General features: G+C 42.4%; 1 protein-coding gene across 1 annotated transcript in view; it reads left to right on the top strand.

The window, feature by feature from the left end:
- The window catches only part of fbln2 (fibulin 2), a gene marked incomplete at both ends in the record, with an annotated part of 65,545 nt that overhangs the window by 6,342 nt on the left and 35,678 nt on the right, over window positions 1-23,525 (top strand). Inside the window, one exon of the mRNA XM_083892208.1 lies at window positions 19,973-20,096. Coding sequence (XP_083748334.1) covers window positions 19,973-20,096 — 124 coding nt within the window. The remainder of the gene's footprint in view (window positions 1-19,972; window positions 20,097-23,525) is intronic.

Here is a 23,525-nt window from a genome sequence, read left to right on the forward strand (position 1 = left end):
GGAGCTCCACAACCGCCCCCCAGCCCAAACCACCGACCCCAGCCCAGCCGGGAGGCGGGCGGGACACAGGTACCCGGGAGGCCCCCCCCACCCATCCCCCACCCCCCCCCCCACCAGGATGTGGTGTGGTGTGTATGTATGTGTGCTGTGGGATGTGTGTATGGCGGATGTTGGTATCTAGTATGCATTAAAAATGTGGGGGGGAGGATGAGGTGACAACACCCCGCTGCTTGCTGACAGCGGGGTAGTCGATATGCCCCACCCCACCCCCAGGCCCTAGTGTCTAATATGCCATAAAATATTGGGGGAGAGCGGAGACCCCTGGAGGGGAAGATGGGGGATAGGCCCACTACTTGGTGGGCCCGCCCCCCAACCCCCCCAATGGTCTTCCTGTATCTCCCCCAATACCCTAGTTGTGTGTGTGAGAGTGATATACCAGATCTGGTGGGGGAGCACGGAGGGCAGGCAAGGTTGGCCACCCGGGCCGGCTGCTAGCTTCCTGACTAGCAGACCGTGTATCCCCGCCGATAGACATTTGTGATTCAACCTAAAAAGGTGTAAGGTAGATATATTTTCAGCATGTGCTCGAAACTGCGACAATAACCATTACACGGTTGGCTCTGACGCAGCCTACTGTAGATCTATCAAGCCAAGACAAAGTTTGTGACTGGCACTTCAATCAATAGATTTATATTATATATGGCTGTATATATTATATATATATATATTAAATATGGCTGTAGCTGACACTATGTCAAGTGGTTTATTTCTGTGTTGACAATCTTTAGAGTCACCTTCAAAAAAGGACAATCTGAAGCAAACGCCCCAGGGCAACTATTTTAGATGAGATGACTCTGAATGATTGTAGAGAAAGTTATAACGACTCGCTCTGAATGGTTGGTTGGACATAAAATTGACACGTATATCAGGACTCAAATCAAGGTTTCTCGACACTGACCTCTATTATGTCTCAATTCAGGACGATAAATGTCTTCCACTCTGGTTCTCCTCTGTTGATCAGTTCTGGCTCCTCTTACCACAGCAGCATATGGGATCATGCTATGTCTCTTACGTCATGTTTCCATTACGTTACAGTTCAGTTTGCTATGGTACAGTTTGGATTGCTAAAGCCCTTGATCAGGCTTGCGTTTGTGTACCAAGTAGTTTGAGTCCGACGGCTGCGTCAGCAGCATATGTAAGCGTGACGTTGTACTGGTACCAACAGCGGCATTGAATGTGACACAGCAGACGGCAACAGAGGACATCCACCAGGTTGTTTTTTACCTGCTTGGTGTGTTGCTCTTTGTCTCAACAAGACGTCAAGCTTTGAATGACAATATACTCTGGGCTCCACCCATACCATACCATTAGTCTGATACCCCATGTATAGGGAACTGAAAAATTTAACATTTGGGGTCAGTTAAGTTGGTGCTATTCCTAATGGAAATGCAAAAAAATACATACTGTACCGTACCGAACCTCGGTAGAAACACACCATTTGCTTGATATCTTCCTCTTATTTCTTGTCTCAAATCAGCTTTGGTGAACCTCGACTGAGCGAACACTAGTGCAGCAACATGATTAGTAGATATAGTTTTTGGATTGTTCAGCTGTAATAAAAGAGAAAGATTGGCCTCTTGATTTATTTTTTTGACAGAATTATGGACTTTCTCCTGGAGCTAAGAGTCAATTACAGCTATGATCCAATGGAAATATGCATCAGAAATGCATTATATCACATTAATACATTTTTTGATAGTATTATTGTTGTTTTGGTTTGAGACAGGATGTCCCCCGTCTTCTTCTCTGAAATGTTTTGCATCATTAGTGGCTCATGTTATGACACTGTAATGGCCGGGGATTGTTGAGTGCAGCCTGGAAATTGTGCCGGAAAACCTGAAATTTCAGTTCCCAGTGAAGTAATTGATGAGTCACTGGCATCAATCAACAAACTAGTCAGTCAGCAGATTTATTATGGTCATCTGCTGGAGCGCAGTAAACATAATTTATTACACTTTGAAAAAAAAAAAATGGCAAAAAACATTTTTTTTCCCCCCCATAAGACAAACCCTCACTGTGCCTCTAAAACCACTGTGATCCAGATTCAAGGTCCTACGTTGTCTCCTGAGGAAAACTGCAATCAAAATGCCAGTTATACTCCCAGTACCAGACAGATGGGATGGTCATGGAATGTGCATTATACAATATGGACCGCCAGCAAATTCTCACCACAAAGGGGGAAAAAAAGAAAAGAATTTTACGTCATCATTTCCATCTATTTCAACTCCATCAACAGAGCTCATCAAGCTTTAAGACTTATAAAGTAGTGTGCTCAGTGAATGCACAGCAATAAACAATAGTTTATATACACAAACAACACTTAAGGCCATGCACTGCAATTTCCCGCCCAATCAGTAGGGGTCGCTACGCAAGGTTGTTGTGCTTCTGGCTACAGTGAGCAATGGCGTCCGAGAAAGAAAGACTGTTGTTGTTGTTGTTGCAGTGGAATAACATTGAAACAGTGGCCGTTTCTCACCTGAAATAAATATTTTTCTGTCTCAGAACGCAGTTTTAAGATCATTTGAGGCGAGAAAATAGCCATTTAGAGTCTAAACATGTGGTGTGTGTTTTTATAGTTTGGCAGCGGTGATCAGCTCCGCCTCTGTGGGCGCTCGGTGCGCAATGTGGCTGGCACAGAGCAGCGGTATCTCGGCCTATCCTGAGGACCAATTACAGCCCTTGCCGTCTCCGTTGTCCCTTGAGGGAGTGACAAACACTTTTTGTATAATATTTCATGCAGCCAGCAACGTAGAGGGGTTTCCGTAAGCTACGTAGAGCACTTTATGCAGGAGTATAAATTGGGCTTCATAAATGTGTGCTTGTCTGTCTGGTTTAGTGACAGAATGAATTGCTACTTCAAAGGAATAATCATACAAACAAGTGAGGTGTACAACAGTCCTCATCTGAGTCATGGTGGATAAAGTCATCAGACAAACAGCTTGGACAAAGAGCTATAAACCTGAAGCAGGTGCACAACTGTCACTGGATAACTGGATAATTGCTTCAACAGGGTTTCAAATCTATTGGATAATGAGTCCAAGGTTTGGAGTTGCCACAGACACATTCCTAACACCATGTAGAAACAAAGAACACATCACTTCCGTAGGAGTTACTAAAAGGACAAATGGTACCAGTGCAGATGTTTACCAGGTGTGATAACTTGGAGAAAACATCGCAAATTAAGTAGTTTAGTCCCATTAGTAGTCAATAAGCTGACATCATGTCAATAACAAAACCGCAAACCTCTCTTAAAGTTATCTGGAATAAGTAGAAAAGGAGTAGTATTTTATTTGTGTTTTCACCCCAAACCAGTATGAAAACATTTAGTTCTGTTGGCGATTTTCTACAGTTCGGTATTTGAACAATATACAGAGTTTAATAGTTTATGTCCTCTGGCAGAAAGATGTAAATCTGGTTAGGCAACAAACCTAAGGTTGTGGTGCAGGGTTGATGTCACAAATGAGAAACCAGAGCTGAGAGAGCTTAATGGGTTTTCCACCAGTACGTTAGGGAGCACAGAGAGTGGCAGAGCAGATGAAAAACTTGTGCTACAAATGTTTTTCAAGAAACCAGTAGGTTCCCCTCTGTGCTGATAAACACGGTGGTATATACTGAACTATGAGGTTTCTTTTTGATCTCCCATTATGCATATTCTAAAATAGATTAACAATGCTTTGTACACCACATTTAATTTTAATTTACCTTAGATTAATGACTTGGCATTTGCAAAAACGTTTCCCTTTTTTTTTTAATCTGTATTTATCCTTGTTCGTGATATATATCACCCTATCAACTTCTGGATGTTTTGGCTTCAGGAAGCTCTCATTTGTTTTCAGGTTTTAAAAGTGTGTCCAAAGTTGCTAGTATATAGTTTTTGCAAAGTGACTTTTGTGAGGTAGTCAACAGGCTTTATGTTGTGTTTACAAAATATGGGTTCCAAAAGGGTCCTTCTACAAGGGCTGAGGTTCTACCTGGAACCATTTGCTTCTGAAAAACCCTTTCCCTGAAGAAAGGGTTTTTCAAGGGTTCTTGGTAATACTAATGGTTCCAGTAAGAACCATTTTGATCCAGAGAACCCTTTAAAACCCCTTTCCTGAATAAAGGGTTTTAAAAGGGTTCTTGGTGTGTTCACGTGTGATGTGTGTATTCACACATCCGAATGCATATACATGAATGCATATGTATGAGCAGGAAAAGAGCACTAGTTTCCAGGTGCATATTGCAATGGCTCCCATAGACCGAAAGTTCCAATTAACGCTGTTCTTTGGTGTGTATCTGCGCCATTCCCTCGTTTATGAAGCCCTAAAGTTTCAAAACAGACAGTTCAGCCACCGCTGAGAACGCTGGGTTTTATTGTATTCTCGGGCTCAGCAAGCCTGGAATCGTGACGCAAGGATCACTTCTCCTGAACAGCAGATCCTCCTGGTCCTGGCAATAGTCCGGGCACATCCGGTTTCGTACATTGAAACGCGTCTGTTGTGTAGGTGTTTCGCTTGCGACAGTGTCTTCTGACTCTGGGTCCGACTCCAGGTCAAAGGCGTAAAAAAGGGACTGTGGTGGGGAGTCGCTACAAAGCCATTTTTAAACATTGTTAAAACAGTGTTTTGATAATGAGTAGCAGTGCATCCAACGTTCCAGAGGGGGAGCTGCACCTCTGAGAGCTGACGTGCTGATTACGTCACTTCCAGGTACCTGGCCAATCATTAGACAGTTGGGAAAGCTCTCGTTGGCTGGCCAATCACAACACAGTCAGTCTTCTGAGGGTGAGATTTCGGTCTGAAACGGCGCGGTTGACGAGAGCTTCAGTGAGGAGAGATTTATCTATCGGCTCGTATGGAGGACCATAAAAACAAGTTAATGTATGCAAGTAGACCTCTATAACTCACATATATGTGCGAAAGGACCACTCTATAGGAGCTTTAATGTCTGAAGTGTGTGCAACCATGTTAGTGCGTCTGCCCCAAAGAAAGGTTAGGTACCACAGGACAAAGGTTATACATTTAGAGTCTCAATTATTCTCATTTCTTTAGACGCTAAACTTGTTTTTGCTTTATTTTCCAAGTTGCTGCTTCTTGCTTACTACTCACTGTTCAGTGTCCTTCAGAGGATTACGTATCGGCACATGAGAAGGATCCACTTTGATAGATTTTCACTTTCACTTTTCACAGATACAACTATGGAAATAGGTCAATAGATCAAGCGGAAAACCTTTAAAAAGAAGTCAACCAGACTCAGTTGCAAGCCCAAACTACCAAGCTGTGTAATTATGCTGCCAGTATCAGTAACGGTATCGATATGACCAAGGCAGGATCCTAGTTGTTTGAGAGGAACATCCGTCTGATTATCACCTCCAAGATGGATGACCCTGAGGTGTACTGAGCCTGCACCTTCTCTGGTCTCTTGATTAGATCTTTAAAAGCCCTGAGGGCTTTTTTTCCTTTCTTTCTTTTTCATTTGAACTGAAATCAACATTGCATGTGAGAGATAGCAGGGTAAGGTTATTGCCTGGGACCCAAAGGTGAGTCAGAATGACCCCCTTGAGGCACAACCCTATAGGTGCTGTCCCTGGATAATACTGTCTTATCAAAGGATGCATCCTCTGAAACAGGAGCTGAGCTCACAAATGCACAGACGAGGACCCACGACCAAACGATGCACGAGACAGAAGCATACACCAATGTTAACATAGTGGTTTAGAAAAAAAAACACTGATTTCTAACTTGGACTGATCCCATTTGTGTCATTGTTTTGTTCTGCTGGATTAGAATTTGGCACATAATAGAACATATACTTTTTTTTTTCCACTGCCACTGGCACGTTTCCTTGTTCCCTGAATGGAATGGAACTCACTCACTGTCTGGACTGAAAAATCCGATTTTTCAGATTTTCTTCATTAGTATTATTATTTTCAACAATGAAAAGCCCGTCTTTTAAGATGTAGGTGCTGTATAATGATGGATTATTGATTCCCATCCTTTATATTTCATGCATTTAACCCTGCTTGATGGTTTTCTTTTACATTTCTTCAGTGGATCTGTGGAAGATTTTACCTGTCAGGTGTGCTTTGTTCTTTGCCGATGTCAGAGCTCTTGTGGTTGCAGGAAGTGAATCCTAAGTTGATCATGATTTAAAGCTGGCCCCTCATCTGTCACTGAGGTCATGCTTTTCCGAATGTGCAGATACCTCATAAGTGTCGAAGACTGGCAGTTTTGTTTTGTTTTATTTTGAACTCAGTCGTGCTTCTGTCAGTGGCGCCTACCAGTAGTAAAGTATCTAATCATGCAAGAACTGCATTTGTGTCTGTGTTTGTAGTATTTAAGCAGCAGAAAAAGCCAACACATGTTTAAATATGCTTTTGTTGTTTTTGTTGAGGAGTGGAAGTTATTAGAGAAACCAAAGAATGTTATTCTTACATCTTATCAAGGCAATAAGGCTGCTTGTAATAACAGTTTTACGAGGACGGCATGTGAAAGAGTTGGACATTAAGACTTAAGACCAAGAATGCGAGGTTCCGCCGCCAACGAAATTGGAACGAACGTGAAGACAGCATGAGCCATTTTAAGACTACAAGAAAAAATATTTGTATACCATATGGAGCTTTCTGTCAGTTCACAAAACAAATTGATATATTCTTTCTCAATGACCTCTCAGGTGATTTGATTTACATTAAGTTTTGAATGAAAGGAAATGGATATTGATCAATAATGCCAACCCTTTAACTTTAGACTTTCATTTAGTACAGATTTTTATTTTCCCTTGGCAAATGAGGGAATACTGAGAGGACTTGGGCTTTGATATCATTTCCTCCATTGCTTAATTGATCATCCAACCTTGTGTGTAGCGTGATCTCCTCTCTTTACCAGTAGACAACCCATTTGAGTATGTGTTATAAGGAGCTGAAGAGTGTGGCAGGATGTATGTTCATTGCCTGATGATGAGTTTCCTTTTCTATTGAGGGGGAAAAAAGCATTCAAAATGGATTTATTTCACAATTTCAACTCGGAGACCTAAAGTCTCCCCAGTGGGGCTGCTGTGACTGGTAGACGAGAGATGTTGATTTGAAAGAGAGTCTTGGATTTTGTTGCCAATAGTGCAGCTCTTTTCAATTCAGCTTTCATGGCCGCGTCTGGTCCACAGCTCAGATCTCATCCAGACTGGCTTCTGCCGCCGCCGCTGTTTCTGCTGCTTCTGCTAGTTGACTCTCTCTGAGCAGAATGATCTTTCATGATGCTGGCAGCATTAAACATGATGAGGTATGATGGAGATAATGTGTCCATGAAGAAAAAGGAAATTACCCTTTTTTTTCTTCTTTTTTTTTTCAATAATCAGAGTTGAACCAACACATTTATGAACTGCATTAGCATGGAAGCCTTTAATGACATTTGGACTCAGAAACCTAAAACAGATAGAGACCTTATTAACCTAAATGCTTTTAAAACAAATCTCAGAGTGCAAATTTGGACTATTGACAGGATTTTGTAATTGTTATGCACAAATGTTTTATTCTATTTTTTTTTTTTTTTTTGAGTGGGAAACAGCAGCAAACACGTCTCATGAGGCAGCAGTAGCTGAGCCCAGGGCTGCAGCTGTGGACAGGCTGCTGTTGAGAAGTGTCAGGGGCTGATAGATTGCCTCATATGAAAAGAGTTGACTGGCGTTGGGAGGCAAAATGTATATGCTAGGCTCACAGGAGACATAAACATTACAAGACAAGGAAACATAATGGTTAAGCGCAACAACAAAGCTGGTAGTGCTTGTGTCAGAAAGAAAAAGTGAGCACGTGACATGTGTTTCTGGAAGACTCTGAAAGACGATATTGTATAGGGCTTTTCTTTTTCTGTTTTGGTGATTCAGTGCTGGACCGTCATTCTCTGTAGTCTTCTTATATTCCCATCTGTTTTACAGTCTAATCTTCATATGGATCTTGGAAATTCAACAAATCTACAAACAGGGCTGTTCACCAGATGACATTAATGAGATAAAGCAAATACAACCTCAGACTATAATGCACACTGAATCATCTTTACACTGCATACTATTTGTAGAGCAGCAAAAAGAGCTTCAAATGTTTTATGTTAAAAACACACCTGTCTTTTCTGGCCAATTTAAAAAGAGGCCTGTCAACAAAAATGATAACGTGGTGTGATCTGCATCTGGATTTTCTTTTTCTACCAAAAGGAAACTGCTAATTAAAACGTTTTTTTTTGTGTGTGAACTCACAGACACAGCTGCAACCGCATGTTGATGTATTGTAATTCAATGCATCACATTGTTGACGGAACTCCAACACATGGTTATTGGTTTAGTTACCTACTAATAGTAAATCACCAACAGAACACGGCCGTACTTGTGTGTGTGTGTAGTGTAGTGTGTTGTGCTTTTGAAGAGACAACAAATGCTCCTAATGTGAATGTTAATAAGCGACTAGTTGATGTTGAATTGAACTTTAAAGCGGAATTTTGAAACTTTTAACATGAACAAATGTCTAAAGTCAAATCTTCGCCACATTAGTTCAACAAATGCTGACTAAGCATATTTACATCAAATAACTCATCTCTCTGTTTCTCAGTATAGCAGACTTACTAACACCAGCTTACATGAGTTTGCAGTATGGACTCAGAGGTCACATTATTATTATTATTATTATTATTATTGTTATATCAATGGAAAAAAACCAAAAACATTATTATTATTGTTATATTACTAAATTATTACTAGATATGACTGAAATGACTTGTTACTTTGTTACACAGTTATGTAAGAAAATAAATTTGATCTACCAAATGTAATTTCACATCAAAATGTTCTCATAGTTCACCCGCCCTGTGTTTAAAGTAGAAGGTTTTTGAGTTTACATTCGCTCTGCACATTCATTCAAGATTAAATTACCAAATATTAATTAAAATGTTAATTGTCCAATATGGTCTCCAACAATTTGCAAGAAGATCTCATCACAGTGATTATTGTATTCTGTGTATAAATATATATTTTTGTGAAATAACAATATGTCCTGATGTGAAATGATACATTGCCCAAGAGAAAATGACAAGTCACTATTTTATTCTTACAACATAATTACTGCGTTGCCAGATTTGACTGACCAAAATTCATCCAATCGTCATCTCTTTTTTTAAGAAACACATTTTTACAAACCTTTCATGTCAAAGCTTTGACAGGGCAACAAACACAACAATTAAACTATAATCTAAATGAAAATGATTTCTTCTTGATTGCCATAATTATTCTTAATCACACTGACTGGCTGATGACAGGAGAGACTGGTTTATTGGAATAAAATGGGTGGAAATTGAATGGAAATCATCCAAATTGAACAAACTAAATAAATTGTGTGCAGAAAATCTTTCAGGCTGGTAACATTCGCTGCTTCTCTCAACATCTGTAATGAGCTTAACAAAAGGATTACATTGTCATTTCACTGAACACTTAACTTTCCATTTGAACCACTACATTCTAGGTCTAAATAGCAGCACTGATTTCCTGAAACAATTTGAATTCACTATCATTTTCTTCGAGATGAAAGTTAGATCAAAAGCTTTTGTTCAATTCTTTCATTGTCTTCATACTTTTAAAATGAACCAGATATCAGGAGAATAAAATGTCATGGTATCAACTTCATTATTCTCTCACATGGCCAGATCTTGCAAGACTAATAAGGTTATTCTTGAGAAAAGAAGAGATCAATCTTGCAGGGAATATTTTAGGAAACTCACTACTTAAAATAATGAAACTGGGAACAAAGATCACACACAATGTGCACAACAGCTTTGCTGACTATGTTTGGACTTGAGCTGGCTGCAACCTGGATGTCAGTTTGCATGTTAAAAGTCAGATTTTGAAATGGAGCTAGTCTGGACTAACATACCTGGATAATACGATTCATAGTCTGATTCCTCCTGCATGTATGCGCTTAATCGGACTGGAGTCGGACTTGGCGTTCTGCGCATGCACCAAAATTCCTTCCTGGTTTTTGACCCGGAAATAGAAGGGGGGCGACGTATAAACTACACTACTGTTGTGCTGGATATCGTATGGTGGCATCTTTCTCAGCAATCACAAACGTCACACTTGCTCTAATTTGTATCACAATTAACATGTACAACAGGTACGAAACATACAGCACCAAAGCATGATCCATATCACCAATCCATCTCGTCATTTGCCGTTTGTGTTTCTGTGAGGTAAAGGTCAATGGGAAACTGATTCAATACTTACTAGATTATAGAGCGATACAGCGTATCACGGCCAATAAATAGACATTCTGCATACACTCTGGCACAGCAAGTTGTCTTAGTCGGACTATGGCCTTAGCTTGATTAAACTGTGCATGTAAACGTATCGAGAACAGTGCAAACATAACATACCTAATGTAGAGAACATGAAGTAATGTGTAAGTTGGGTTTGATACAATTATTATACTAATTATTACTTCTATTTTGCTATGATTTGTTACATTGCAGCTAAACTGCAGTGACAGGGCAAATCGCCTTACACACAAACCATTTGTCATCTTTCACTTCTGCATCTGCATGTTGAACGATATTCCTGCCAATCTGCCGGAGAGTGAGTCAGTCAGTTCCGTTCTCCCCTGCTTTATCTTCGTAAGAGGCATGTTGATGAATGACTGTCACAGTGTGTTTTCAGGGTGAGAAAAGCTTGTGACTGTTTCAGAGCAGTGGGAGTTGAGAAATTTAGCATCCTCGTATTGTTCTAAACCATTACCCACTCTGGCCTGCTTATATTATTTCCTGAAAGCCCCGAGTGCCTCATCAGTCCATTCATACTCGCTGCACAAATAAACACATTGAAACAGAAAACATTCACGGACAAGAGAGGCTTAATCTATCATGTTCATTTTGTGAATTGTGAACAGGAACCTGGGGATTTTTCTTCTTCTGGAGACAAAGTTGTTATGTCTTTGTCTGGCTTCCGTCCTTGGAATTATTACCTCTGTTTCCCAATAGTTACTCCATTCCATGCTTTTTACTCACTAAATGGTTTTAATGGCCAATGAATAAATGTAGCTAAATGGACTGAAACTGCCGTTCTAATGAAAGTTTTTAATTTCCCTGAAAGTTTTGTATTAAATACAAAACTTTAGTCAACATGATTCTTTTTTCCACTGTGTAGTAAACTTGGCATGGATAAGATTAGATATGGATCTTTAAAGCTGCTCTCATCAATATAGCTATCTTCAAAATGTGTTGGTGTCAAAAATGTTTTGGGCACAATGATGTCTACCGTTTTGGTTCTCTCAGCTTGTAGCGACTGTAGTGAACCAGTGTTGTTTTCGTCAACGATGACGATGACGAAATCTTTTCGTTGACGCCACTTTTTTTCATGACGATAACGAGACGGTGACGAGATAAACATGACTCTTTGATGACGAAAACATGACGAGACTTGTGTGAGTTTTCGTTGACGAGACGACAATGGACGAAAATGTCAGTGGGTGGTCTGTCAGACGTTTAAAACGCACGACATTTCGTTTTTTCGGCCAATCCCCTGACGGTCACGGAGAAAGCACATGGCTACTTAATATGCACGTCCCCCGCTACTGCTTCTGCAGAGTGTGTGTGTGTGTGTGTGTGTGTGTGTGTGTGTGTGTGTGTGTTCACCGTTGAATGAGGATGGATAAGGAATCCCACAGAGGGACTTCTTCTAACCTGACACTTATGTAAGTGGAGTCGTTAGCATTTTAAGCTAGCGATCTTTATGCTAACGTGTTAGCAAACAACAGACAGATGGATTATTTAGGGACATGACAATAACTGGACACAGTTGTTAGGAGTAGTGGCTAAAGTTAGCTTTTGTTACGCTAACGTCAATTCATTATGTGTGTGTTTCTTTAGCAGCATGTTTAGCCATGTTTACATTCAGTGACAGTGTGGTGATCTCTTTGTGTGTAATAATAGCCAATCTGCAAGCTCACAGTGTGTTGAACTTATAGATCTGCTGCTATTTTCACAACTTATGTGCGACACTGCCCAACAACAATCTCCAATACTTATTGACCTAAATACATTTGTTAAAAGACTATACTTCTTTTTTCGACTAAAACTAGACTAAATCCTTTTTGAGTTTTCGTCAACTAAAACTAGACTGAAACCCTTTTGAGTTTTCGTCGACTAAAACTCGACTAAAACTATCACATATAGAAGTGACTAAAATGTGACTAAAACTAATAAGCATTTTCGTCCAAAAGACTAAGACTAAGACTAAATCTAAGATGGTTGTCAAAAACAACACTGTAGTGAACAAGATATTTTTTCTCAATTGGTGGAAACAAAATCAGTTGAAATAAAAATTACGTTTGGACCATGGAACTGAATGCTCCCTATCTCGCTATCTATCCTCTCAAAAATATAACCACTTTCTTGTTCTTCTGCCACCAAAAAACAAAATAAGTGAATTTTTATAAAGTTTGTTGAAATACTGTGGTATAATGATTAGGGCCGTAATCAACCAAAGAAACTCTTGGTCGACTAAAGCCCTGAAATTTCGACCAAAAATCGACTAATCGACGGGGGGGAACTTTGCGGGTGCGGCTCTTTTATTTTGAAAAGACCCGCACCCGCAAAGTACCTGTGCGGCTGCGGCTCTTAATTTGAAAAGACCCGCAGCCGCGGCTGGAGTTCAACAGAGTCTGACGGTTCTAACAGTGTTTTGCATTACGTTCATCTGTGCAATATCATAGCCCGTGATATCCGAAAATAACTAGTAATATCAGCACAATAACCGTTGAGGAGTACAGAGCGAGACTGAACAGCGCAGCTGCCACACTGCTGATGTCTTTGACATAGATGCGACAGGAGGACTGACTGTAGCCTCAAATGAAAAGCTCAAAATTCACGTCTAATTAATGGCAACGCTAATGTGTCTGTCGCTCATGAGCCACGGAGCGACAACAACAACTCACTGGGCTAGATTGTATGTATTGTATGTTGGTCATGTGATAGTCTGGTAAGCCCCTCACTGTCAACTGGGATTGAAGCCAGATTATTAAAGCTTTTCTTCTGGAAACATTTGCCTATGGCTCTAAAAAAAAAAAGTGCAAGCTTGTCTGGAGCTACTTTGAAATCACCGCCTGTCATTCGGTCTATAGTTAATGTAAAAAGATAGACACTCACCATTAAGTGTTGACTTTTAATCATTTCAAACCAGTATGGTAATTCTTCTTCAGTCTTGAATAAAGTGCCTATAAGGGACACTTGAGTATCTCACTGGAAAATGATTTTGGTAGAAGTTGAAGTCCCTTTTTTTGTAATATTGCTTAAGTCTAAAGTCTTTAAAGTATATGACATTAACTGTACTTAAGTATCCAATGTATTTTTCTGATATAAAATGCACATATTATGCAAAATAAACTTTTTAATCATTTAAATCCTTATATTTGGGACTCTGGAGGTCCTATCAGTCAGCAAAATGTGTGAAAAAACGATGACCCACTCATGTTTTTGTGGTCCTCCTCAGTCTAAATACAGGAGATAAAACACGCGATGTTGACTTCCGTGCTCATTGGGACGTCACAATGCGCGAAATTCCTGGAATTGTTGTCTCGCGGAGCTCCGCTTTGTCCATAAAACACGCGAAAGTGCTGTTGAGGGCAACGGTATCCGACAACTGGAAGGGCGAGTTGTCTTTCAACTGTAAGGCTGTGGGTTCAATTCCTGACTCTGCTCGTCTATATGGGTCCAAGACACTAAACCCCATGTTGCAGGGTGTGAATGCGTGAATGGCAAAACTGTAGTGTAAAGCAGCTCAAGACGAGAAAAGCTCTTTCTAAATACAGCCCTTTACCAACACTTCTTCTTCTGATTTTATCTGGTCGTAACGAGTAACAAAGACAGTTACAGGAAATGTAGTAGAGTAAAAGTTGCTAGAAATACAAAGTACAGATACATGCATTTTGCACTCAAGCCCAGTAACAACGTATTTGCAGTTTGTTACATTACAACACTGTTCTTCTTTAACTTACACTCTTAGAAATAAAAGTGCTAAGTAGAACCATATAAGGTTCTTCGGCTTGTCCTCATAGGAGAACCCTTTTTGGCTCCAGGTAGAACCTTTTTTTTTTTATAAAGGTTCCACCTGAAACCCTTTTGGAGGGTTCCACCAGGAACCCCTTTAAAACTCTTTATTCAGGGAAGGGGTTTTAAAGGGTTCTTCAAAATGGTTGTTACCGGAACCATTAAGAACCCTTGGTTCCAGGTAGAACCTCAGCCCTTGTTGAAGGACCCTTTTGGAACCCTTATTTCTAAGAGTGTATCAGCAAGCATACTCACCCTGAGAACTGCTTCACTCTGGATCTTTTTTTCTATAAACTCTAGATGAGTGTGCATGGAAATCAAAATATTGATCAGCAGTTTCTGACGTACTATTTGGCACCAAAAGCCACGTCATGTTCAAAGTAATGAAATATTTGCAAATGCTGTCCAATTATAGCAATCTGTTGTGTCTCACTAAGAGAAGGACATCCATCATGTATTAGTAGTGGTCAAAACTAATTAGATCATATTTTTGGACAGCTATATTGTATCAACACGGTAAATCAGCAAATCCGTTTATTGTCACCTAATTTGTTACCAGAGCCTCCGTATCACACACAATACGAGCTACAAGCATGGATTACACTGCCGTGTTGTAGTAGGTGCTGTGGATGTTGTCATGAACTCCCCTCGGAGCAGATGTGTCCGCCATGTGCCCGAGTGTGTTGTGAGACAGATCTGTGTTTGGCCAGACAGCGTAATGATGGGAACGCAGAGTGAAGCCCAGCTAATCGGTCCAGACAAACCCCATGGGATTCCCTTATGTGGGAGGTTGTCTCTTGTTCTGGGTCTGTCTGCTCGGTAACAGCCTAATTTAGAGGAGAGGCAGCGCTGCCATCCAGGAAACTGTGTTGACTCTTTCCACAATAGGTATCGACAAATGTGTGGTTCGAGGAATATAAATGTATGTGCGTGTTTCCATTGTTTCGTTGGGTAATTAGCCGACGTCTTCTCAGTCTTAGGCTCCACCTGACCTTATGTTTGGCCTTTGCTGAGCATTCCAGGAACACGCTTGTCATAACACTGTAAAATACATTGCCTCTAACTTTTTTTCACTCAGGATCAGTGTGACTTCAAACGAAAGCCCCTTAGTTTGAAAATCAGACAAGGATGATGGCTCTGCTTCTCGTTAGATCTGTGAGAAGCAAACCAGTACAGGTGTTGTAAGAGTAGTTGTTTCCTCCTGCTCTGTCAAAGCTACTTTAATTACAAATAAATCAAATAAATGAATAAACCATACCTCAAAGGGCATATATGTTAAAGGTCCCCTATTGTGCAAAATAAACTTTTTAATCTTTTAGTACTTATATTTGGGACTCAGGGGGCCATACCAGTCCCCAAAATGTGAAAAAACAAGACTCAGTCATGTTTTTGTGGTTCCACTTTGTGTAAGTATAGGCGATAAAACACGCAATGTTTACACCTCCCGACCAAGTGACGACAGTGCGTACATTTCACCGTGAATGTTGGCACCCCGCCAGGCAGAGTACTTCACAGCTCCACCGTAGCTCCCCCTTGTCCCTGTGAAATACGAGACTGCAGGCGAGGGAGGAAGAGTGGCTGCACAGTAGAGCACAGTGTTTTACACAAACTTCTAGCCTCAGAGGACTTGTGTGTCCAGTGGATATATTTCATTTATGAAAAAAATGTTCACAAGCCCCTGTTGTTGATCGTGTGTGTAAATTCCTATGCTGGAGGGACACCTTGAACGCACCAGTTACGTGCCTGCAGTTAGCGACTGACGTGTGTGGATCGGTGATATGAGGAGCACGCGTTTGAAAGCACTGCAGAAAGATGTAGATGTTGTCCTACATTTCTTCTCAACCAAAGGCTGCCTTTCTGTTGTGTTTCCACGTTCTCTCCTCGTGTTGTTGACCCACACACGTCACTTTCATCCGCAGTAACACTGGTGCGTTCAGGGTCTTTTTCTAGCATGGGAATTTACATACACGCCGCGCCGCGCGGCGCATCGTGGTCACTCACTATGCATTACGGTGAAACGCAGTAACAACAGGTAAACGGACATTACTATGGGGTATATGGAGCGGGGGTTGGGACGACGGTGCATGACAATATGTGATAAGTGGCGACAGTATGGCTGTGGATAGTAAGTTAGAACGACACTCCCCTGGAAGCAGTGGATGTGTGTTTACCTGGGTCTCATTCACATGTAAATGACCAGGCACAAAACCGAGCGTTTTGAAAAAGGCTGTTTTGGCAGGGTTATTGAACTGCTATTGTGCTTCATCCTTATGATATTTTGACTAAAGCATGACACAGACATGTTCATTAGGGCACCAGGACCTAGTTTAACTTGGGTTAACAGGGTATAATATGGGACCTTTAAATATGTACAGCTACATTTAGCATGGAAACCAGGGGTGGGAATCACAGGGTACTTTATGATAAGATACATGGTCCACAATACCAATAATATTACAATACAATGATTCTGTGATAATCAATATATTGCTAGATAATCGTTCAGCGATACATCATGATATCTGTTTAACTGAAGAAAACAAAATGTCTGTGAAAAGTGCTGGATTTCTCCATTTATTTACAACATAAAGAACACGGTGCATACAGTCTATGTATTGAACGTGAATGGGCATCGCTCAAGCTTCCCTCATTAATTTGTGCAGCTCCACTACAGCAAGATATCAAGTAGCGATGCAATATATCATACATTATTTATGTAAATATCATCTTCCTCTCCACTTCCAGCTGTCTATTTTAACACTTCTCCACTGCAGACACTCATATATCTTCTCCTCTATTCTAGACGTTTTGTAGAGGGATAGATTGGCTTTTTAGGTTTGGTAAATTTCACCATTTCCAGTGTATAGCTGCAGCCTGGTGTGTTTGACTAACTCTGGAAGTGTTACGGAAGATGAGTGGCACAACAGACCAAAACAAAACACCAAACCAATAGTATAAACAGTTTGTGGCTTGCAGATAAAATTTTGAATCATGAATATAGTGGCTGGCAGCGTTTGATAAAGCCTGTATTTAAATTTAGTTTAATGTTTCCATTAAAATGTTTTCCATGGTCTCTGATAATGATCATTTTTATGATCAACTCATCCATCGGCTGGCTGTATTCATAAAACGTGAAGGTGGTCGACAGCTGTTGTGGCCCGGGACAGTCCATTCAAAATTCACAACGATGGCTGTTCTTTTTATATCTTGAGGGACAATCAACAAAAATCAAACACAAATTAAACCTTTTAAAGATATCGTTGTGTAAAAAAAAATGTCTACATTTGGATGCCTTCCCTTTCTTTCTTTTCCTCATCGACTTACCCTAAAAGGGCTCAAACAGTCTGGCATGCAGACTGATAATAGAATAAGTCACTTTGAGCATGTTCTCTCAATTTGACGCGATGAATGAAAAGAATGAAAAGAATTTTTTGGAAAGCGTGTGTTTACGAAATCACTGTGAGATGCGGTCAGCCTCTTAGGAGTCGCAGATGAGACTGAGAGCAGCCAAGCTCAGAGTATCGCTATTTAAAGCATTCCTGGCTGAATGAAGTGGATCTGAATGTACACTGTGCAGTATGGGATTAGCATAGTTTAGACATGCTGCACGTAGAGGTGATCACAATACACTACACAACATCTCGACCATGGCTTATTTTTATTTACAAGTAATTGATTTAGTAACAGTAATTTTGCACAGTGACGTGAAATGGCTGCACCAGAACATGATGACACTCGTGGAAATGTTTTCATATTGTAGGAAGTCCATGCCTTCAAAGAAATGAAACAAAGCAGTGGGAATATATGAAGAATATGCTAATGTTCTGTACTGTATATAAGCCAGGGAAGGGTTATTGAGAGGAAAGACAAAAGCTCTTTGTCAGTGGCTTTTCTTCAAAGGGCTCAGAGTCGAGTTGGACGCGTGTGCTATGGGTGTGGTGTGTGGAGGCGACGAGGAAACCGGGCTCTTCATAGTGCCAAGCAGCAGCAGCAGCAGCAGCAGCAGTCTGCCTCACAGTGTGCTCATCCTCCATGTGATCTCCATGCAAAACAGCCAGGGGGGGGAGGCGGGTATTTCAGTTTCTGTGGGACCCGCAGAGAGGAGAAGAATGTCAGTGATTACTCTGACAGCTGCCACATCAGCATGCTCTTGACGTAGGCAAGGTTTGCTTGAAATTGCATAATTGAAAGCGACAAAGATTTTTTTTTTTTTTTTTTTTTTCAAGAATCAGCATAAAAGTGAGCTATAGAAATAGGAAATGCATTCATTCAAGTATGGGGATTTAATGGGTTCCTGCTTTAACATGTTAAATGCTCTTTTCTCTCGGTTGATGATATTTAAATGACGCCATTTTTTTTCCCTCCGACTTCATGGATGACAGAATGGAGGCGTTTTTTTTGGGAGAGAAGGCGTAACTGGAATTGCATTTTTGGTGTTCGTTCACTTAATGACTGCACTGACCATTTAATGCTGACAAACAATTGGATTCACTGAGCCTTTCATAAAACCCTCATATGCAGCGTCATCGTCTGTTCGCTCTTACTTTCAAAGTGAAGCATTATCAACTTTGTGTGAATGAATGAAGTTGCATTTTTTAAGACTCACTATATCTGTTTTCAGCATTGTTTATGAAAAATCCGTTACAGTAACTCAATAGATTGATGGGTAGAGGCTTAGAAGTTGTTCATGTTACAGCAGTGCATCATAACACCACTTTTATTGAAGTAGACTTATAGAATTATGTTAAAAAAGTTGAATAAATAGCTTAGGTGTTGGACTGAAAATGTAACCATACATCTGTTTGAATAATGTTAATCAGCAGAGAGCTATAAAATAGCTTCTGTCTGTCTGTCTGTCTGTCTGTGTGTCACAGCAATCAGTCATAACAGTTTTAATCCAGTCTTAATTAAACTTGGCATCAAATGTCAAGTCACAGCATGGAATCAATGTTTTACCAATGCATGAAAAAAAGGGAAAGTATAATATACAAACCTTTTAAAAGCACACAGTGGTTTACAAAATTAAAATGAACACAGTTTCATAAACTGTCTGTGAAGATTCTCAGTCGTCCAGGTCGTCATCTTCAGAAGTTTTGTTGTTGGCATCTGGACTTCTGGAATCACTGAAGAATAAAGCAAGTCCAGTTGCATATGACTATATATATATATCATGTAAAACTGCTCTAATGAGGAAAAAATATCAAACCAACAGTTCACACTACAGCCTCAGATCTCACTACAGAAAGATTGTTAGTGACAATAACTTGCTGGTCTGTGTCCCTCATAGTGATCAAGTCAAAAGATTCACTCTTGCTTAGAAATTAAAACTTTTAACAGTGCAGCAAATTTATGCAGAATATTTAAGAGTGCATGATGTCGCACAGATGACGCATCTATATCGTTTATTCTGATTATTCGTCTCGTCAATTCCGCAAGATTTTCATGTCCGTCCAAACCTTGGAAGTCCTCCATCTGCTCGCCACCTGATATTCCATAAAAACACTTACTCTGTCTCATTTCACGCTCACAGCTAAAAGACTGTCGTTCTACTCATGAACCCTATATATAGAATAAATTGTTGCTTGGGTAAAAAAAAAAGAAAAAAGTTTCCAATCATAAAATGTGCTACTGTATTCTGGTGACAGACCTACGGGGTTCAGCTGTAGAAAATGTTACGGCGCCTTTGAAACCTGGTGCAGTCTACCATCTGTTTCTGTCTGACTGCCTTCTGCAGTCTGTTCTACACAGTACGGCTGAGCAGACAAAGAGAATTTATTGTACAACCTTGTTTTTTTTCTTATTATTATTCCATCATTGTTATGTGTACGTTGATGTGTGCATACCTGCATGTCTCTGGGCTGCAGGTCCAGGAGCCTCTGTTGAAGACCTGCTGCAGAGCTGCTGTGCTGCTGGCCAGAAATGGTTCAATGAAAACAACCAATGCAACCACATGCCTCTGCTGACCAGTGACAGGAGCTCCGTGTGCAGGTGAGTACTGCCACAGTAAGCCACACTTTTGGAAACTGCTTTAGAGAAAGAAATAGTATTGTCACTGTTAACTCAAGCACTGTACAACATGGGTGTCATATTTTCAATGACGCATTCCTTAAAGGGATTTTTAGGAGATGGAGTTGTAGGTGGCACTTTTACCCGTGCTGAGAAACAACCATGGGGATGTGGGTGTGAGCTCATTGAAAACATGGCAGTGAGTGTGGACTTCAGAAAAAAAAGTATCAGCTAAAAGCTCTTCTAACTAGAAAAGTACTCGAAGAGCGCAGACCTCCGCCAAGGCAGCTCAGTGCCTACAAAATAGCAATAAAAATAGTGATAGTCTATGGATCATGCCCAAAATGTAATCACTTGTTCCTGGTCCCATTTCCTGAAAATTTCATCCAAATCCGTCTGTGACTTTTTGAGTTATTTTGCTAACGGACAGACAGATGAAAACATATTGTAATGATTAGTGGCGTGGACCCGAAAGCAGACGGAGACGGAGGTGGCTATTTCAAAACAATATAAATTTATTTACAAAAAGTATAACAAAAAACGACTTCCCAAAAGTGGGAAGCGATAGGGGATAGATGGAGGGATAGGAGGAAAATTGTCCTTGCAGCTACTGCGGGGGTGACTCGGCAGGTCGGCGGAAATCCAGAGTGGAAACAACTCACGAACGTGGCACAGGAGATCCCAGGAGAATAGGGAGACCGGAACAGCCAAGGAGTTGAAGACCAGCAGGAGACGTGACGACCTGGAGCGGAGACGAACGGGTAAGTATCTTTGTGAGGTAAGTACAGCGAGAGAGCTAGCAGCATGTCTTTACCCATGTAAGTTCGAAAACGATCTGACACCGGTGAGGAGAAATGGCTCCGCCTTTAAGCCCCGCTGATTATACATCTGATGCAGGTGAGGAGGAGCCGCGCAGGTGCAAGTGATCACCGGTGTCTGGGAACTGGATCAGCCACGCCCCCTGCAGAGTCAGAGGAGAGGGGAAAGAGCAGCAGCCACAAAAAACAACACTAATAATAAAATTGAGGAGAAGGTGCAGGTGGAATCGTGACAGTACCTCCCCCTCAAAGAGCGCCTCCTGGCGCTAGGCCAGGCTTATCCGGGTGGGTCCGATGGAAGTCCCTCAGCAAGTCTTTGTCCAGGATGAAATGGCGTGGAACCCAAGATCTCTCCTCCGGGCCGTACCCCTTCCAGTCGACGAGGTACTGGTGACCCCGGCCCCTGCGTCGGCTGTCCAGGATACGCCTGGCTGTGTAGGCCTCCCCCCCGTCGATAAACCTGGGTGGAGGAGGAGGGTTGGAGGGTGGGACCAGGTCCGACTCCTCCACTGGTTTAAGGAGTGAGACGTGGAAGGTCGGGTGGACTCGTAGAGCTCTAGGAAGCTTCAGGCGGGCGGCGGACTTGTTGACCATCCGCTCGATGACGAACGGCCCAATGAACCGAGGCGCCAACTTCCGGGACTCGACCTGTAGGGGAAGGTCTTTAGATGACAGCCATACCTTTTGTCCCGGGCGATAGTCTGAAGACGTGTTCGACTAGGAGGTCCCCCGTCTCGATGGCATTTGGGAGCATGGTGAGCGGTATATAGTGGACGGATTTCGAAAACCGGTCCACCACCGTCAGGACCGTGGTGTTTAGGCGAGACGGTGGTAGACCGGTAACGAAGTCCACCGCAATGTGGGACCAGGGACGACGTGGGATGGAGAGCGGCTGCAGGAGACCAGCTGGAGGGCGGTTCGAGGTCTTCCCTCGGGCACAGACGGGACAGGCTCGGACGAACTCGGCAGTGTCCTGAGGCATGGAGGACCACCAAAATCGCTGGCGGAGGAACCGGAGAGTGCGATTGAGGCCGGGATGACATGTGAGCTTAGAGCCATGTGCCCACTGTAACACCTCCGATCGTGCCGCGCCCGGGACGAAGAGCCGATTGGGAGGGCCGTCTCCTGGGTCTGGTTCCTCTCCTTGGGCCAGACGAACCCTCTCCTCCACCGGCCAGGAAGCGGCTCCCACGATGCAAGCTGGGGGAATGATCGGCTCGGGAGACAGAGAAGGTGGATCAGGTGAGAATAGTCGAGATAGTGCGTCCGGTTTAACGTTCCTTGACCCAGGTCGGAAGGTAAGGGTAAACACAAATCTCCCCAGGAACAGGGCCCAACGTGCCTGTCTGGAGTTGAGACGTTTAGCGTCTCGTAAATAAGATAAGTTTTTATGGTCTGTCCAAACGATAAATGGAAAAGACGCACCTTCCAACCAATGCCGCCACTCTTGGAGTGCCAGCACGACCGCCAACAGCTCCCTGTTCCCCACGTCATAGTTCGCCTCGGCAGGGGAAAGGCGTCGGCTGAAGAAAGCGCATGGGTGCAGTTTTTGGTCGGCAGGCGAGCGTTGCGAGAGAACGGCTCCAACTCCAGTGTCGGAGGCGTCGACCTCGACAACAAACTGTAGGGAAGAGTCAGGGTGGGAGAGGATAGGTGCAGATGTGAACAGTACCTTGAGTCTCTGGAAGGAATTCTCGGCGTCATCGGACCAGCAGAATGGTTGCAGCGGAGAGGTGAGTCGAGTGAGGGGTCCAGCCACCTTGCTGTAGTCCCGGATGAATCGCCGGTAGAAGTTCGCGAAACCAAGGAATCGCTGCAGCTGCTTCCGGTTGGAGGGGGTCGGCCAGTCCCTCACCGCGCTGATCTTGGCCGGATCTGGAGACAGCTTACCCTGGTCGATAATGAAACCAAGGAAAGGAACTGATGAAGCGTGGAAGACGCACTTCTCTGCCTTGGCATACAGTTTGTTCTCCAGCAGTCTTTGCAGCACCATGCGGTCATGCTGGACGTGTTCCTGCTCGGACTCCGAGAAGATGAGGATGTCATCTAAATACAGGAATTTGTCCAGCATGTCACGCAGAATGTCGTTGACTAGGTGCTGAAAGACTGCTGGAGCGTTCGTTAATCCAAAAGGCATGACAAGGTATTCAAAATGTCCCATTGGCGTGTTGAAGGCGGTCTTCCATTCGTCGCCCTCTCTGATGCGAACCAGATGGTACGCGTTGCGAAGGTCGAGTTTGGAGAATACTTTAGCCTTGCACAGAGGGCTGAAGGCAGCGTCCATAAGCGGCAGCGCGTATTTGTTGTGGACCGTGATCTCATTGAGACCACGATAGTCGATACAAGGGCGCAGGGTACCATCCTTCTTCTGGACAAAGAAGAAACCGGCTCCGACAGGGGATGAAGAGGGACGAATGAGACCAGCGGCCAGAGACTGGTTGACGTATTCCTCCATGCATGAGCGTTCGGTCTGGGAGAGATTATACAGCCGTCGGGAAGGTAATGTGGACCCCAGAAGCAGGTCAATGCCGCAGTCGTATGGTCGATGGGGAGGAAGAGAGAGAGCCAAGTCCTTGGAGAACACCTCCCCGAG

Source organism: Microchirus variegatus (genome assembly GCF_963457635.1).
Source record: "Microchirus variegatus genome assembly, chromosome: 7".
Classification (NCBI taxonomy): domain Eukaryota; kingdom Metazoa; phylum Chordata; class Actinopteri; order Pleuronectiformes; family Soleidae; genus Microchirus; species Microchirus variegatus.